Raw genomic sequence first — 19,941 nt, 5'->3', positions numbered from 1 at the left:
GCAACGAATAATTCTGTCGGAAGTTAAAGCTGAACACCGTTCGCAAATAGGCACTGTCCGCCATATTTCTCTTTCATCACTGCTGTTCCTACAACCCCTATGTAAAGCGCAGACCTTTAAATAGTTCAAAATACTTTGTTGTAGAGGTCTCATCAGTGTGGAAGTACATCTTGCACCGCCGTGTTACTCGGTTACAATGAAATTATCAAATACTACGGACTTTTTTCAAGTCAGTAGTATAATAACATCAAATGAATTGGTCAATGCACTATTTACAAAACAATATAAGCACATAAAATAAGAAATAACTGCAAAAAAATCCAAAGACCATGACGGGAATGCTACACGTCGGTCACGAGTTCCAGGTGTGCAATCGGGTGAAACGAAATCGATAGGTTTATATACCATGTACCTGTGTGACGGTGCCTATTTACGAGCGGTGTTCAGCTGCCCAATCTTCAGGTGCAGGTCAACTTTATAGAAAATGACTAAGGAAGATTTTATCTTCATAGCTAATGATGTATTGATCATGCATCATACACCATTAAAATATAAGCTCTTTACTCTAGCGTTTTTGTGTTTTGTTAACTTCATATTCTTTAGATTGGAATTAATCAAAATAATCATAGAAACCAAAGAGAATTGAAAAAAAAAATGAAAAATGACCCATATGATGTATAATTAAAATTTCAAACGTGATTCTTATAATTACAAAATTTTCGCAATGCAAAGTTTAAGTTGTTAGCTTATATAATTATCTCAATTTATGATGAAAATAGACAAACCATGATATTTGTAACCTAATTAAGGGCATTAATTATAGGGGAATATGTAACAAATGAACTCATTTTTAAGAATTAACATTTTCATCTGAATTAATTAAATAGAATAAAGTACTGGGACAGAAGCTCAATTCATATGTATTCTTCTGTAGGCTAACAAATATATATTATTTCTCCTACGTTCATCTGAAAACAAACTATAGCTTACATGTAATTACATTGATTATTCTTTTGTTCTCCACCTGCACCCCATTCCCACTTAGCCAACACAAATCTACCTGTATTTTACCTGTATTTCTTCAAAATGTTGGCTAAGTGGGAAGACACCGTTCAGTCATAAGGAATACCTTTCGGACATTAAAAAGACGAAAGCTACAAAGGAAATTGAATGAAAATACACCATGACATCGAAAAACTGTTGAAATATGGGAAAAGAAGAAACTTTACTGACTTTGATGAATTACCGGGTATTTCTCCAATCAAAACACTAGGTAAAATAGATAATGTACTTTGAATTAGATTACACGTATAATGTTCAGAGACTTTATATGCGTAATCTGGTATGGGAAAAATCAGAAAGAATCAAGCGAAATACACTTATAGATCAGGGAAAATATTAGACGACGGTTTACCAATTATTCAATTTGGAAGCAAACTTCATACCCCGAAAGCAGCGTGGATTCCGGGAATGTTGTTTGTATAAGATAAATAATATTAACGCTAAATATGTATTACAAATTTCTAATAAAAATATTGGTGAAATAGATAATGTAGAATAGGTAAAATAGGAAACCTTACAAACAAAAGTTAATATCAATTGACTTATGCAAAATGTAACTTCAAAAGCTTATCTTCTATCGTCATCAAAAATACTTGAATCTGAAAAAGAATTGGAAAACTAGATTTTTTGATCGAGTAATTTAATGGGAAAACAATAATAAAAATTGTAACCAAGGGTCATCCATTTCTGGACAGGAGAAACTAATATGTTCTTATCTGTTCTTCAAACCAAATCGTGTCTAGTAAAATTTATTTGTCCCTCGTCCAACAAATACAACAAGAGATATAAAAACTCCGTCAGACAAAATACACCCCTTACAATTTGTCATTGATTTTTACAGTTAACATGTTTATATTAATATGTCACATTTACATGCTTCATTAAAGACTAATATCAACATCAAACTTTGCCAAAACTGAATTAGCACAAAACAAAACATGATGCAGTCATTGCTGCCATTAGAATTTATGTTTTCTTTTTTAAATATTTGTTAACTTGAAAGAAAGTTATAGCCGCTGTCCCGATTCCGATTCCGATACCAGTGCCTACTGATTTTAGCTTTGAAAGTGAACTGTTTGCTTCTTCCTCGGCCGCAGCAGCTCTTCTTGCTTTCTGTTGTAATACCAAGTTTTGTATTTGCTCGTCCAATATTTTCCTCCATTTTTTGTACTCTTCTTTGATTAGGATATCAAGGTTCCGCACGCATTCGCATTCATGCTCCAATATAAGCAATTTAGAGGTCCTTTTCAATTTGTCTCTCGCTGCGATTCTGCATCTTTTGTGATAAGTTTCAAAATCGTTCATGGATATATGTTCTCCAGAATAAAGAAACTGCAAAATTGAATTGCAAACCTCAAAAACAAATTGCACAGAAATAATCATATTCATCTTGTTAATAAGACTATGTCATAAGCAATTTTAATCAACTAAAAATCTTAACTTGAGAACATTATCAGAGTAACGAAAAATAGTTTACCCTACCTTATCCATTTGGTCTTTATAGAATTCAAAAGCTCTCTTGATTGCTTCGCCTCTTCCAACTTCCGCTGTCGCCTAAATATACATTAAACAATTAAAACGGTATGACGAATACTGTTGTGTTCCGATTGTAAGAGTGTAACAGCGTATTAAGAACAACGCGATAAAGTGAAGTGACAAATGCGATAGTGCGAAGTGTCAAACGCGCTAGTGTAAAATGATAACAACGCACTAGCGTGATTACAAGATTTTACAACACAACTTTACACAACACAACTTTGCCCTAACACACAATCTGTCGTTGCACTTACATTATAAACGCTGTTGCGTCCACACAACTTTACACAAGACGCCGTCAAGCTAACACCGAACACGACGTCATGCTAATGCAACTTTACACTATACTGTTATGTAAAGTTGTGTTGGCGCAAATCTGTTTTAATTGTTAGTGTGAATTGTAAGTAACACTTTAGCGCGCTGTAATCATCGCAGAGGCGCGTTGTCACTTCGTACTAGCACGTTGTCAATAACAGGCTTGCTTACAACACTTATAAAATGTTTTAGTAAACTGATAGAAGTTGTAGATTTGTAATCATTTACATATTTTCAACATAAATACAGTAAAAAGCAACCACCCATTCTATCGAGCCTTAACGTCTCTTTCTATAAAACAACAAAACAACACAGTTGATAATGTTTTCACCCTCTTATGATAATGTCAATTTTCTCCACATATTTGAACATACATTTGAAGTGATAGATAGATAGATAGATAGATAGATAGATAGATAGATAGATAGATAGATAGATAGATATTATTTTTTATTAATCAGGTAAATTTAGATAATAAGAAATAGAAAATATAAGTAAAATCTGATCCAAATATGAAGTTGTAAGTAAATAGATTCAAAGTAATGATAGTTATCTAACCAAAGTAACTTCAATATAAACATTTCAAGGAGTTTGGCTTAAAAGATCTCAATTAGCTTTGGTATTACCGAATTTTTTGCTCACGAATTTTTTTTACAAAACGTTCCATAAAACGATGAATGAAAAATAAAACTTATTTAGATAATTTTCATTGATATAGAAATATATTATGTTCATTATTCAATATTGATTATTACTATCAATAATTTTCTTATTATCATTTTTTGGGGCAATAATTATTATTTACACGTCTATAATTTTATATTTTATTTTTCAGATAACAAAATAATAACTTTATAACGTAATACTATGTGATATAAAGAAATGCAAAGTGATATGTAGAAATGCAAAACAAAAGTGTTCAACGCGTAAGCTTTTAAATTTCATTAAAAATTTAAAAAAAGTTTAAATTACTAGCAAAGGTGCATTTTTTGAACTGATTAAACAGTAACCAATTACATGTAAAACATTTGATTTCTTTGTCAAGTTTATCTTAAAAGAGACTGGACTCAGCAAATTATTCACAAGATCTGTCGTTTACTTTCAAGTATAAATATTTACATTTAGTGAAAATAATAACATCGTGTCTATCCATACCCCACTTATTGATATGGTTCATTGTTTTAGTTCTGCACATGGATGAAAATATAATTCCATCAAATTTACGATAAGAATTTAAAGCTGAATTGGTTTGCCTAAAATTACAATTTATATGTTAAAGAACTCCTAATGTTTCATGTTGATCCATTACATTGTACAAATGTGATACATAAGTCGGACGATTATCTTAAGGGAAAAGCCGCTTAAATATTAATAAGAAAAGGGATAGAATAGGGTGATTGAGTGTAGAGTAAACTAAAGTTTGGAGCCATTTAGATTTGTATGCGCATATAGTGCTGCTATCCTGAAAGGTGACAAGGATAGGATAGGATAGAGGATGCAGGATACATGATAGGAATACTGAAGTCAAACTCTATCCTATTCTATCCTATTCTGCATCCAATAGCCAATCAGATTCGAATATAAATTTCAGAATGGTTTTGCGAAATGAAAATTAATTTAGAAATACAAGGTAAAACATTAAAAAAAATATATGTTATATATTTATAAAGCGGTAAAGAAAATTGATGCGTGCTATATATTTGTCAATTCTGAAACGGCGTAAGGATAGAGTTACTGTAAACTTTTAGGCTGCATAATGCAGCGTAAAATTACTACATAAATAACGTTTTATTGATTTATCTAAAGACTTCAACAGAATGATAATAAACGTATTCAGTCTAGGAACAGTTTGACATACAAGAAGACAAATATCTTAACAAGAAACGAACGTTGTTCGTGTGTAATTATCACGTTTCATTTAATTTCTTCGATTTTCGATCACAACGACGTATAAGGTTCGGTAATATACTAAACATATCAAATTAAGAAATATTCGCAATAATTTATATTTTAACAATAAATTTAAATAATATAGCAACAAAGGCGATATTTTTTTATTTATTCATAAAGTAAAGCTTACCCGATTCGTGTTTTCATTTATTGGCGACCGAACCAGCCGATTACCGATATTCTCCGTGCATAATATCATATTACATGTATAAGGAAATAAATAAGTTTAAACTGTTTGTTTCAGCTAAATTAAAGATGTTTATCATTATTATACATATATACGTAATAAAAACAAATCGCTTACCTGTTTATTTACGTAAATAAGTACTCTCCGTGTACGATTTAATACCACCGATGTACAGGTAAATACGTTACCTCGTTCTAAAGATTTTCTAAAATTTCATTTTATTTACATGTAACTCTTATTCCTAAATATGGATGGTATGGGATAGGATAGGATAGGGTACGATAGAGCCATTTTGCAGAATAGGATGCAGGATACAGGATAGGATAGGATTGTTTTGTCAACTTTCACGATAGCAGCATTGTACATATCGTATTTGCACGTAATACTGCTCAAATATCATTCTAACATACAGTCACAATATATATTCATTTCTCATCTTGTAATGAACACAACAGAAAAATCAAATATGTGATAAAAATCGTAGGATAAAACGAAAAACAAATATAATAGCCAATACAAAGACTGCAAGGTATGAGTAAATCGTATCATTTGCAAAAGAACAAAACATTTTTTTAACTGGTACCTTTTAATGAATGGTTTACATACCTGAAAAGCTGTCTGTGGGCTAGGGTACTCTCCTTTTTTCAGCAAATCGACATAAGCCTTGAATAAAAAGAACGAGAGGCATTAACTATCACCTGAGTACCATAGCCCTTAGTAGGACATGTCATAATCTCATGTTTGCATTAAAAGCTTTATATTGAAGTCTAAACCCAAATCTGAGAATCCTCTGAATGTTACCCAATTTTTGTTATTTGATGTTTAAACAAGAGGCCCATGGGCCACATCGCTCACCTGAACAGCAGTTCCTTGTAACATTACATTTCGTAGCATATGTTTTTTCTATTTTAAACATTGAACCCCTTTCTGGGGACCCAGTAATGGTCCGAGGTTTATGGTTGGCTTGAACAACATAAATAGTAACATAGGAATGAAAATGTGTAGCACTGCGGTGGGACCGCACGTACACAACCTGAAAAACTGAACGTAGAAGAGTTCCACTTCAAGAGGAATAACTCTCAGACTGTACAGAACATTAAGAAAGATAACTCTTGGTCACTACATTAGAGTTTACACAATTTGAGGATCCTTGCATAGTAATCTCACAAACTGTAGCATTATAGTTCTCGAGAAGAACTTTTTAAAAACATTTTCAATATATCTTTCTATGTTAAACTTTGAACCCCTTTTGGGGCCACACTATTAGTCCAGTGCTAAAGTTTTAATTATTTGGAATCTACATTATTTAAGGATGCTTGCATAGTTATCTCACAAGCTGAAGCATTATAGTTCCCTAGAAAAAGATTTTTCAACATTTTCCCTCTATATTTCTATGCTAAACTTTGAACACCTCTTGGGGCCCCAGTATTAGATTGAGGTCACGGCTTTTATAATTTCGAATCTACACTATTTGAGGGTGCTTACGTAGTTATCTGACAAATTGATGCATTGTAGTTCTCGAAAAGAAGATTTTTAAACATTTTCCATATATACCGGTACTTCTACATTTAACTTTAAACCCATCTTGGGTCCCTAGTATTAGTCCAGGGGTCACTATTTTAAAACTGTCGAACCTTTATTATCCAAGGTTGTATGCATGATAGTAATCTCACAAATTGAAGCATTGTAGTTCTCGAGAAGAAGATTTTTTAACCTGTTACCTTTATATTTCTATAATAAACTTTGACCCCATCTTGGGGCCCCATTATTGGTCCGGGGGTCACGATTTTACGAATTAGGAATCTACATAAGTGAAGGATGCATGCATAGATATTCCACTAACTAAAACATTGTAGTTCTTGAGAAGAAAATTTTTAAACTTTTCCTTTGTTTTTTAAAATGTTTAGATTTTGAACCCCTCTTGGTGCCCATCAATTGTCCGGGAGTTACAATTTTTTGAATCTACATTATCTAAGGATGTACATGTATGCATAGTAATATCCCAAACAGTTGCACGATGGTTCTTGAGAAGATTTTAAAACATTTTCCTATATATGTTAAAATTTAAACCCCTCCTGGGGCCCCACTTTTGTTCGGGGGTCACGAATTTTACAATCTTCACTATATATACAACCTTTTGTTTATGTATTGGCATTTTTGGTGAAGTGCTTCTTGAGAAGAAAATGTTTAAACATTTTTCATATGTAGTTCTATGTTAAATTTTGATCCCCGCCTGGGGCCCCAGTTTTGGTCCGAGGGTCACGATTTTTACAATTTAGAATCTTCATTATACATACAAGCTTTTGTGTAAATATTGGCATTTCTGGTGCAGTGGTTCTTGAGAAGAAGATTTTTTAAACATTTTCCTATGTATTTCTATGTGGAACTTTGAACCCCGCCTGGGGCCCCAGTTTTGGTCCGAGGGTCACGATTTTTACAATTTAGAATCTTCACTATATATACAAGCTTTTGTGTAAATATTGGCATTTCTGGTGCAGTGGTTCTTGAGAAAAAGATTTTTTAAACATTTTCCTATGTATTTCTATGTTAAACTTTGAACCCCGCCTGGGGCCCCAGTTTTGGTCCGAGGGTCACGATTTTTACAATTTAGAATCTTCACTATATATACAAGCTTTTGTGTAAATATTGGCATTTCTGGTGCAGTGGTTCTTAAGAAGAAGATTTTTTAAACATTTTCCTATGTATTTCTATATATGTTAAACTTTGGACCCTGCCTGGGGCTCCAGTTTTGGTCTGAGGGTCACGATTTTTACAATTTAGAATCTTCACTTTATATACAAGCTTTTGTGTAAATATTGGCATTTCTGGTGCAGTGGTTCTTGAGAAGAAGATTTTTTAAACATTGTCCTATGTATTTCTATGTTAAACTTTGAACCCCGCCTGGGGCCCCAGTTTTGGTCCGAGGGTCACGATTTTTACAATTTAGAATCTTCACTATATATACAAGCTTTTGTGTAAATATTGGCATTCCTGGTGCAGTGGTTCTTGAGAAGAAGATTTTTTAAACATTGTCCTATGTATTTCTATGTTAAACTTTGAACCCCGCCTGGGGCCCCAGTTTTGGTCCGAGGGTCACGATTTTTACAATTTAGAATCTTCACTTTGTATACAAGCTTTTGTGTAAATATTGGCATTCCTGGTGCAGTGGTTCTTGAGAAGAAGATTTTTTAAACATTTTCCTATGTATTTCTATGTTAAACTTTGAACCCCGCCTGGGGCCCCAGTTTTGGTCCGAGGGTCACGATTTTTACAATTTAGAATCTTCACTTTGTACAAGCTTTTGTGTAAATATTGGCATTTCTGGTGCAGTGGTTCTTGAGAAGAAGATTTTTTAAACATTTTCCTATGTATTTCTATATATGTTAAACTTTGGACCCCGCCTGGGGCTCCAGTTTTGGTCCGAGGGTCACGATTTTTACAATTTAGAATCTTCACTATATATACAACCTTTTGTGTATGTATTGGCATTTTTGGTGCAGTGGTTCTTGAGAAGAAAATTTTTAAACATTTTTCATATGTAGTTCTATGTTAAATTTTGATCCCCGCCTGGGGCCCCAGTTTTGGTCCGAGGGTCACGATTTTTACAATTTAGAATCTTCACTATATATACAAGCTTTTGTGTAAATATTGGCATTTCTGGTGCAGTGGTTCTTGAGAAGAAGATTTTTTAAACATTGTCCTATGTATTTCTATGTTAAACTTTGAACCCCGCCTGGGGCCCCAGTTTTGGTCCGAGGGTCACGATTTTTACAATTTAGAATCTTCACTATATATACAAGCTTTTGTGTAAATATTGGCATTTCTGGTGCAGTGGTTCTTGAGAAGAAGATTTTTTAAATATGTCCTATGTATTTCTATGTTAAACTTTGAACCCCGCCTGGGGCCCCAGTTTTGGTCCGAGGGTCACGATTTTTACAATTTAGAATCTTCACTATATATACAAGCTTTTGTGTAAATATTGGCATTTCTGGTGCAGTGGTTCTTGAGAAGAAGATTTTTTAAACATTTTCCTATGTATTTCTATGTTAAACTTTGAACCCCGCCTGGGGCCCCAGTTTTGGTCCGAGGGTCACGATTTTTACAATTTAGAATCTTCACTTTGTATACAAGCTTTTGTGTAAATATTGGCATTACTGGTGCAGTGGTTCTTGAGAAGAAGATTTTTTAAACATTTTCCTATGTATTTCTATGTTAAACTTTGAACCCCGCCTGGGGCCCCAGTTTTGGTCCGAGGGTCACGATTTTTACAATTTAGAATCTTCACTTTGTATACAAGCTTTTGTGTAAATATTGGCATTCCTGGTGCAGTGGTTCTTGAGAAGAAGATTTTTTAAACATTTTCCTATGTATTTCTATGTTAAACTTTGAACCCCGCCTGGGGCCCCAGTTTTGGTCCGAGGGTCACGATTTTTACAATTTAGAATCTTCACTATATATACAAGCTTTTGTGTAAATATTGGCATTTCTGGTGCAGTGGTTCTTGAGAAGAAGATTTTTAAAACATTTTCCTATGTATTTCTATATATGTTAAACTTTGAACCCCGCTTGGGGCCCCAGTTTTGGTCCGAGGGTCACGATTTTTACAATTTAGAATCTTCACTTTGTACACAAGCTTTTGTGTAAATATTGGCATTCCTGGTGCAGTGGTTCTTGAGAAGAAGATTTTTTAAACATTTTCCTATGTATTTCTATGTTAAACTTTGAACCCCGCCTGGGGCCCCAGTTTTGGTCCGAGGGTCACGATTTTTACAATTTAGAATCTTCACTATATATACAAGCTTTTGTGTAAATATTGGCATTTCTGGTGCAGTGGTTCTTGAGAAGAAGATTTTTTAAATATGTCCTATGTATTTCTATGTTAAACTTTGAACCCCGCCTGGGGCCCCAGTTTTGGTCCGAGGGTCACGATTTTTACAATTTAGAATCTTCACTATATATACAAGCTTTTGTGTAAATATTGGCATTTCTGGTGCAGTGGTTCTTGAGAAGAAGATTTTTTAAACATTTTCCTATGTATTTCTATGTTAAACTTTGAACCCCGCCTGGGGCCCCAGTTTTGGTCCGAGGGTCACGATTTTTACAATTTAGAATCTTCACTTTGTATACAAGCTTTTGTGTAAATATTGGCATTCCTGGTGCAGTGGTTCTTGAGAAGAAGATTTTTTAAACATTTTCCTATGTATTTCTATGTTAAACTTTGAACCCCGCCTGGGGCCCCAGTTTTGGTCCGAGGGTCACGATTTTTACAATTTAGAATCTTCACTATATATACAAGCTTTTGTGTAAATATTGGCATTTCTGGTGCAGTGGTTCTTGAGAAGAAGATTTTTTAAATATGTCCTATGTATTTCTATGTTAAACTTTGAACCCCGCCTGGGGCCCCAGTTTTGGTCCGAGGGTCACGATTTTTACAATTTGGAATCTTCACTTTGTATACAAGCTTTTGTGTAAATATTGGCATTACTGGTGCAGTGGTTCTTGAGAAGAAGATTTTTTAAACATTTTCCTATGTATTTCTATGTTAAACTTTGAACCCCGCCTGGGGCCCCAGTTTTGGTCCGAGGGTCACGATTTTTACAATTTAGAATCTTCACTATATATACAAGCTTTTGTGTAAATATTGGCATTTCTGGTGCAGTGGTTCTTGAGAAGAAGATTTTTTAAATATGTCCTATGTATTTCTATGTTAAACTTTGAACCCCGCCTGGGGCCCCAGTTTTGGTCCGAGGGTCACGATTTTTACAATTTAGAATCTTCACTTTGTATACAAGCTTTTGTGTAAATATTGGCATTACTGGTGCAGTGGTTCTTGAGAAGAAGATTTTTTAAACATTTTCCTATGTATTTCTATGTTAAACTTTGAACCCCGCCTGGGGCCCCAGTTTTGTTCCGAGGGTCACGATTTTTACAATTTAGAATCTTCACTTTGTATACAAGCTTTTGTGTAAATATTGGCATTTCTGGTGCAGTGGTTCTTGAGAAGAAGATTTTTTAAATATTTTCCTATGTATTTCTATATATGTTAAACTTTGAACCCCGCCTGGGGCCCCAGTTTTGGTCTGAGGGTCACGATTTTTACAATTTAGAATCTTCACTATATATACAAGCTTTTGTGTAAATATTGGCATTTCTGGTGCAGTGGTTCTTGAGAAGAAGATTTTTTAAACATTGTCCTATGTATTTCTATGTTAAACTTTGAACCCCGCCTGGGGCCCCAGTTTTGGTCCGAGGGTCACGATTTTTACAATTTAGAATCTTCACTATATATACAAGCTTTTGTGTAAATATTGGCATTTCTGGTGCAGTGGTTCTTGAGAAGAAGATTTTTAAAACATTTTCCTATGTATTTCTATGTTAAACTTTGAACCCCGCCTGGGGCCCCAGTTTTGGTCCGAGGGTCACGATTTTTACAATTTAGAATCTTCACTTTGTATACAAGCTTTTGTGTAAATATTGGCATTCCTGGTGCAGTGGTTCTTGAGAAAAAGATTTTTTAAACATTTTCCAATGTATTTCTATGTTAAACTTTGAACCCCGCCTGGGGCCCCAGTTTTGGTCCGAGGGTCACGATTTTTACAATTTAGAATCTTCACTTTGTATACAAGCTTTTGTGTAAATATTGGCATTTCTGGTGCAGTGGTTCTTGAGAAGAAGATTTTTTAAATATTTTCCTATGTATTTCTATATATGTTAAACTTTGAACCCCGCCTGGGGCCCCAGTTTTGGTCTGAGGGTCACGATTTTTACAATTTAGAATCTTCACTATATATACAAGCTTTTGTGTAAATATTGGCATTTCTGGTGCAGTGGTTCTTGAGAAGAAGATTTTTTAAACATTGTCCAATGTATTTCTATGTTAAACTTTGAACCCCGCCTGGGGCCCCAGTTTTGGTCCGAGGGTCACGATTTTTACAATTTAGAATCTTCACTATATATACAAGCTTTTGTGTAAATATTGGCATTCCTGGTGCAGTGGTTCTTGAGAAGAAGATTTTTTAAATATTTTCCTATGTATTTCTATATATGTTAAACTTTGAACCCCGCCTGGGGCCCCAGTTTTGGTCTGAGGGTCACGATTTTTACAATTTAGAATCTTCACTATATATACAAGCTTTTGTGTAAATATTGGCATTTCTGGTGCAGTGGTTCTTGAGAAGAAGATTTTTTAAACATTTTCCTATGTATTTCTATGTTAAAATTTGAACCCCGCCAGGGGCCCCAGTTTTGGTCCGAGGGTCACGATTTTTACAATTTAGAATCTTCACTATATATACAAGCTTTTGTGTAAATATTGGCATTTCTGGTGCAGTGGTTTTTGAGAAGAAGATTTTTAAAACATTTTCCTATGTATTTCTATGTTAAACTTTGAACCCCGCCTGGGGCCCCAGTTTTGGTCCGAGGGTCACGATTTTTACAATTTAGAATCTTCACTTTGTATACAAGCTTTTGTGTAAATATTGGCATTCCTGGTGCAGTGGTTCTTGAGAAGAAGATTTTTTAAACATTTTCCTATGTATTTTTATGTTTAACTTTGAACCCCGCCTGGGGCCCCAGTTTTGGTCCGAGGGTCACGATTTTTACAATTTAGAGTCTTCACTATATATACAAGCTTTTGTGTAAATATTGGCATTTCTGGTGCAGTGGTTCTTGAGAAGAAGATTTTTAAAACATTTTCCTATGTATTTCTATATATGTTAAACTTTGAACCCCGCCTGGGGCCCCAGTTTTGGTCCGAGGGTCACGATTTTTACAATTTAGAATCTTCACTTTGTATACAAGCTTTTGTGTAAATATTGGCATTCCTGGTGCAGTGGTTCTTGAGAAGAAGATTTTTTAAACATTTTCCTATGTATTTCTATGTTAAACTTTGAACCCCGCCTGGGGCCCCAGTTTTGGTCCGAGGGTCACGATTTTTACAATTTAGAATCTTCACTATATATACAAGCTTTTGTGTAAATATTGGCATTTCTGGTGCAGTGGTTCTTGAGAAGAAGATTTTTTAAATATGTCCTATGTATTTCTACGTTAAACTTTGAACCCCGCCTGGGGCCCCAGTTTTGGTCCGAGGGTCACGATTTTTACAATTTAGAATCTTCACTATATATACAAGCTTTTGTGTAAATATTGGCATTTCTGGTGCAGTGGTTCTTGAGAAGAAGATTTTTTAAACATTTTCCTATGTATTTCTATGTTAAACTTTGAACCCCGCCTGGGGCCCCAGTTTTGGTCCGAGGGTCACGATTTTTACAATTTAGAATCTTCACTTTGTATACAAGCTTTTGTGTAAATATTGGCATTCCTGGTGCAGTGGTTCTTGAGAAGAAGATTTTTTAAACATTTTCCTATGTATTTCTATGTTAAACTTTGAACCCCGCCTGGGGCCCCAGTTTTGGTCCGAGGGTCACGATTTTTACAATTTAGAATCTTCACTATATATACAAGCTTTTGTGTAAATATTGGCATTTCTGGTGCAGTGGTTCTTGAGAAGAAGATTTTTTAAATATGTCCTATGTATTTCTATGTTAAACTTTGAACCCCGCCTGGGGCCCCAGTTTTGGTCCGAGGGTCACGATTTTTACAATTTAGAATCTTCACTTTGTATACAAGCTTTTGTGTAAATATTGGCATTACTGGTGCAGTGGTTCTTGAGAAGAAGATTTTTTAAACATTTTCCTATGTATTTCTATGTTAAACTTTGAACCCCGCCTGGGGCCCCAGTTTTGTTCCGAGGGTCACGATTTTTACAATTTAGAATCTTCACTTTGTATACAAGCTTTTGTGTAAATATTGGCATTCCTGGTGCAGTGGTTCTTGAGAAGAAGATTTTTTAAACATTTTCCTATGTATTTCTATGTTAAACTTTGAACCCCGCCTGGGGCCCCAGTTTTGGTCCGAGGGTCACGATTTTTACAATTTAGAATCTTCACTATATATACAAGCTTTTGTGTAAATATTGGCATTTCTGGTGCAGTGGTTCTTGAGAAGAAGATTTTTTAAATATGTCCTATGTATTTCTATGTTAAACTTTGAACCCCGCCTGGGGCCCCAGTTTTGGTCCGAGGGTCACGATTTTTACAATTTAGAATCTTCACTTTGTATACAAGCTTTTGTGTAAATATTGGCATTACTGGTGCAGTGGTTCTTGAGAAGAAGATTTTTTAAACATTTTCCTATGTATTTCTATGTTAAACTTTGAACCCCGCCTGGGGCCCCAGTTTTGTTCCGAGGGTCACGATTTTTACAATTTAGAATCTTCACTTTGTATACAAGCTTTTGTGTAAATATTGGCATTCCTGGTGCAGTGGTTCTTGAGAAGAAGATTTTTTAAACATTTTCCTATGTATTTCTATGTTAAACTTTGAACCCCGCCTGGGGCCCCAGTTTTGGTCCGAGGGTCACGATTTTTACAATTTAGAATCTTCACTATATATACAAGCTTTTGTGTAAATATTGGCATTTCTGGTGCAGTGGTTCTTGAGAAGAAGATTTTTAAAACATTTTCCTATGTATTTCTATATATGTTAAACTTTGAACCCCGCCTGGGGCCCCAGTTTTGGTCCGAGGGTCACGATTTTTACAATTTAGAATCTTCACTTTGTATACAAGCTTTTGTGTAAATATTGGCATTCCTGGTGCAGTGGTTCTTGAGAAGAAGATTTTTTAAACATTTTCCTATGTATTTCTATGTTAAACTTTGAACCCCGCCTGGGGCCCCAGTTTTGGTCCGAGGGTCACGATTTTTACAATTTAGAATCTTCACTATATATACAAGCTTTTGTGTAAATATTGGCATTTCTGGTGCAGTGGTTCTTGAGAAGAAGATTTTTTAAATATGTCCTATGTATTTCTATGTTAAACTTTGAACCCCGCCTGGGGCCCCAGTTTTGGTCCGAGGGTCACGATTTTTACAATTTAGAATCTTCACTATATATACAAGCTTTTGTGTAAATATTGGCATTTCTGGTGCAGTGGTTCTTGAGAAGAAGATTTTTTAAACATTTTCCTATGTATTTCTATGTTAAACTTTGAACCCCGCCTGGGGCCCCAGTTTTGGTCCGAGGGTCACGATTTTTACAATTTAGAATCTTCACTTTGTATACAAGCTTTTGTGTAAATATTGGTATTACTGGTGCAGTGGTTCTTGAGAAGAAGATTTTTTAAACATTTTCCTATGTATTTCTATGTTAAACTTTGAACCCCGCCTGGGGCCCCAGTTTTGTTCCGAGGGTCACGATTTTTACAATTTAGAATCTTCACTTTGTATACAAGCTTTTGTGTAAATATTGGCATTTCTGGTGCAGTGGTTCTTGAGAAGAAGATTTTTTAAATATTTTCCTATGTATTTCTATATATGTTAAACTTTGAACCCCGCCTGGGGCCCCAGTTTTGGTCTGAGGGTCACGATTTTTACAATTTAGAATCTTCACTATATATACAAGCTTTTGTGTAAATATTGGCATTTCTGGTGCAGTGGTTCTTGAGAAGATTTTTTAAACATTGTCCTATGTATTTCTATGTTAAACTTTGAACCCCGCCTGGGGCCCCAGTTTTGGTCCGAGGGTCACGATTTTTACAATTTAGAATCTTCACTATATATACAAGCTTTTGTGTAAATATTGGCATTTCTGGTGCAGTGGTTCTTGAGAAGAAGATTTTTAAAACATTTTCCTATGTATTTCTATGTTAAACTTTGAACCCCGCCTGGGGCCCCAGTTTTGGTCCGAGGGTCACGATTTTTACAATTTAGAATCTTCACTTTGTATACAAGCTTTTGTGTAAATATTGGCATTCCTGGTGCAGTGGTTCTTGAGAAGAAGATTTTTAAAACATTTTCCTATGTATTTCTATGTTAAACTTTGAACCCCGCCTGGGGCCCCAGTTTTGGTCCGAGGGTCACGATTTTTACAATTTAGAATCTTCACTATATATACAAGCTTTTGTGTAAATATTGGCATTTCTGGTGCAGTGGTTCTTGAGAAGAAGATTTTTAAAACATTTTCCTATGTATTTCTATGTTAAACTTTGAACCCCGCCTGGGGCCCCAGTTTTGGTCCGAGGGTCACGATTTTTACAATTTAGAATCTTCACTTTGTATACAAGCTTTTGTGTAAATATTGGCATTCCTGGTGCAGTGGTTCTTGAGAAAAAGATTTTTTAAACATTTTCCTATGTATTTCTATGTTAAACTTTGAACCCCGCCTGGGGCCCCAGTTTTGGTCCGAGGGTCACGATTTTTACAATTTAGAATCTTCACTTTGTATACAAGCTTTTGTGTAAATATTGGCATTTCTGGTGCAGTGGTTCTTGAGAAGAAGATTTTTTAAATATTTTCCTATGTATTTCTATATATGTTAAACTTTGAACCCCGCCTGGGGCCCCAGTTTTGGTCTGAGGGTCACGATTTTTACAATTTAGAATCTTCACTATATATACAAGCTTTTGTGTAAATATTGGCATTTCTGGTGCAGTGGTTCTTGAGAAGAAGATTTTTTAAACATTGTCCAATGTATTTCTATGTTAAACTTTGAACCCCGCCTGGGGCCCCAGTTTTGGTCCGAGGGTCACGATTTTTACAATTTAGAATCTTCACTATATATACAAGCTTTTGTGTAAATATTGGCATTCCTGGTGCAGTGGTTCTTGAGAAGAAGATTTTTTAAATATTTTCCTATGTATTTCTATATATGTTAAACTTTGAACCCCGCCTGGGGCCCCAGTTTTGGTCTGAGGGTCACGATTTTTACAATTTAGAATCTTCACTATATATACAAGCTTTTGTGTAAATATTGGCATTTCTGGTGCAGTGGTTTTTGAGAAGAAGATTTTTAAAACATTTTCCTATGTATTTCTATGTTAAACTTTGAACCCCGCCTGGGGCCCCAGTTTTGGTCCGAGGGTCACGATTTTTACAATTTAGAATCTTCACTTTGTATACAAGCTTTTGTGTAAATATTGGCATTCCTGGTGCAGTGGTTCTTGAGAAGAAGATTTTTTAAACATTTTCCTATGTATTTCTATGTTAAACTTTGAACCCCGCCTGGGGCCCCAGTTTTGGTCCGAGGGTCACGATTTTTACAATTTAGAATCTTCACTATATATACAAGCTTTTGTGTAAATATTGGCATTTCTGGTGCAGTGGTTCTTGAGAAGAAGATTTTTAAAACATTTTCCTATGTATTTCTATATATGTTAAACTTTGAACCCCGCCTGGGGCCCCAGTTTTGGTCCGAGGGTCACGATTTTTACAATTTAGAATCTTCACTTTGTATACAAGCTTTTGTGTAAATATTGGCATTCCTGGTGCAGTGGTTCTTGAGAAGAAGATTTTTTAAACATTTTCCTATGTATTTCTATGTTAAACTTTGAACCCCGCCTGGGGCCCCAGTTTTGGTCCGAGGGTCACGATTTTTACAATTTAGAATCTTCACTATATATACAAGCTTTTGTGTAAATATTGGCATTTCTGGTTCTTGAGAAGAAGATTTTTTAAATATGTCCTATGTATTTCTATGTTAAACTTTGAACCCCGCCTGGGGCCCCAGTTTTGGTCCGAGGGTCACGATTTTTACAATTTAGAATCTTCACTTTGTATACAAGCTTTTGTGTAAATATTGGCATTCCTGGTGCAGTGGTTCTTGAGAAGAAGATTTTTTAAACATTTTCCTATGTATTTATATGTTAAACTTTGAACCCCGCCTGGGGCCCCAGTTTTGGTCCGAGGGTCACGATTTTTACAATTTAGAATCTTCACTATATATACAAGCTTTTGTGTAAATATTGGCATTTCTGGTGCAGTGGTTCTTGAGAAGAAGATTTTTAAAACATTTTCCTATGTATTTCTATATATGTTAAACTTTGAACCCCGCCTGGGGCCCCAGTTTTGGTCCGAGGGTCACGATTTTTACAATTTAGAATCTTCACTTTGTATACAAGCTTTTGTGTAAATATTGGCATTCCTGGTGCAGTGGTTCTTGAGAAGAAGATTTTTTAAACATTTTCCTATGTATTTCTATGTTAAACTTTGAACCCCGCCTGGGGCCCCAGTTTTGGTCCGAGGGTCACGATTTTTACAATTTAGAATCTTCACTATATATACAAGCTTTTGTGTAAATATTGGCATTTCTGGTGCAGTGGTTCTTGAGAAGAAGATTTTTTAAATATGTCCTATGTATTTCTATGTTAAACTTTGAACCCCGCCTGGGGCCCCAGTTTTGGTCCGAGGGTCACGATTTTTACAATTTAGAATCTTCACTATATATACAAGCTTTTGTGTAAATATTGGCATTTCTGGTGCAGTGGTTCTTGAGAAGAAGATTTTTTAAACATTTTCCTATGTATTTCTATGTTAAACTTTGAACCCCGCCTTGGGCCCCAGTTTTGGTCCGAGGGTCACGATTTTTACAATTTAGAATCTTCACTTTGTATACAAGCTTTTGTGTAAATATTGGCATTACTGGTGCAGTGGTTCTTGAGGAGAAGATTTTTTAAACATTTTCCTATGTATTTCTATGTTAAACTTTGAACCCCGCCTGGGGCCCCAGTTTTGGTCCGAGGGTCACGATTTTTACAATTTAGAATCTTCACTTTGTATACAAGCTTTTGTGTAAATATTGGCATTCCTGGTGCAGTGGTTCTTGAGAAGAAGATTTTTTAAACATTTTCCTATGTATTTCTATGTTAAACTTTGAACCCCGCCTGGGGCCCCAGTTTTGGTCCGAGGGTCACGATTTTTACAATTTAGAATCTTCACTATATATACAAGCTTTTGTGTAAATATTGGCATTTCTGGTGCAGTGGTTCTTGAGAAGAAGATTTTTAAAACATTTTCCTATGTATTTCTATATATGTTAAACTTTGAACCCCGCCTGGGGCCCCAGTTTTGGTCCGAGGGTCACGATTTTTACAATTTAGAATCTTCACTTTGTATACAAGCTTTTGTGTAAATATTGGCATTACTGGTGCAGTGGTTCTTGAGAAGAAGATTTTTTAAACATTTTCCTATGTATTTCTATGTTAAACTTTGAACCCCGCCTGGGGCCCCAGTTTTGGTCCGAGGGTCACGATTTTTACAATTTAGAATCTTCACTTTGTATACAAGCTTTTGTGTAAATATTGGCATTCCTGGTGCAGTGGTTCTTGAGAAGAAGATTTTTTAAACATTTTCCTATGTATTTCTATGTTAAACTTTGAACCCCGCCTGGGGCCCCAGTTTTGGTCCGAGGGTCACGATTTTTACAATTTAGAATCTTCACTATATATACAAGCTTTTGTGTAAATATTGGCATTTCTGGTGCAGTGGTTCTTGAGAAGAAGATTTTTAAAACATTTTCCTATGTATTTCTATATATGTTAAACTTTGAACCCCGCCTGGGGCCCCAGTTTTGGTCCGAGGGTCACGATTTTTACAATTTAGAATCTTCACTTTGTATACAAGCTTTTGTGTAAATATTGGCATTCCTGGTGCAGTGGTTCTTGAGAAGAAGATTTTTAAAACATTTTCCTATGTATTTCTATGTTAAACTTTGAACCCCGCCTGGGGCCCCAGTTTTGGTCCGAGGGTCACGATTTTTACAATTTAGAATCTTCACTATATATACAAGCTTTTGTGTAAATATTGGCATTTCTGGTGCAGTGGTTCTTGAGAAGAAGATTTTTTAAATATGTCCTATGTATTTCTATGTTAAACTTTGAACCCCGCCTGGGGCCCCAGTTTTGGTCCGAGGGTCACGATTTTTACAATTTAGAATCTTCACTATATATACAAGCTTTTGTGTAAATATTGGCATTTCTGGTGCAGTGGTTCTTGAGAAGAAGATTTTTTAAACATTTTCCTATGTATTTCTATGTTAAACTTTGAACCCCGCCTGGGG

At 35.2% G+C, this 19,941-nt stretch overlaps 1 protein-coding gene across 1 annotated transcript in view; it reads right to left on the bottom strand.

Moving 5' to 3' along the window:
* Nucleotides 1–1,564: 1,564 nt before the first annotated feature.
* LOC128182662 (atlastin-1-like) overlaps nt 1,565–19,941 on the bottom strand; it is a 49,145-nt gene continuing 30,768 nt past the window's right edge. Inside the window, exons 11-13 of the mRNA XM_052851348.1 lie at nt 5,657–5,713; nt 2,545–2,616; nt 1,565–2,394 (exon numbers count right to left, since the gene is read on the bottom strand). Of these exons, the coding sequence (XP_052707308.1) occupies nt 2,029–2,394; nt 2,545–2,616; nt 5,657–5,713 (495 nt within the window). The 3' untranslated portion in view covers nt 1,565–2,028. The remainder of the gene's footprint in view (nt 2,395–2,544; nt 2,617–5,656; nt 5,714–19,941) is intronic.

This window comes from Crassostrea angulata, chromosome 5, assembly GCF_025612915.1.
Source record: "Crassostrea angulata isolate pt1a10 chromosome 5, ASM2561291v2, whole genome shotgun sequence".
Lineage (NCBI taxonomy): Eukaryota > Metazoa > Mollusca > Bivalvia > Ostreida > Ostreidae > Magallana > Magallana angulata.
Note: the sequence above shows the minus strand (reverse complement) of the source record. Positions and strands in the feature narration are given on the sequence as shown.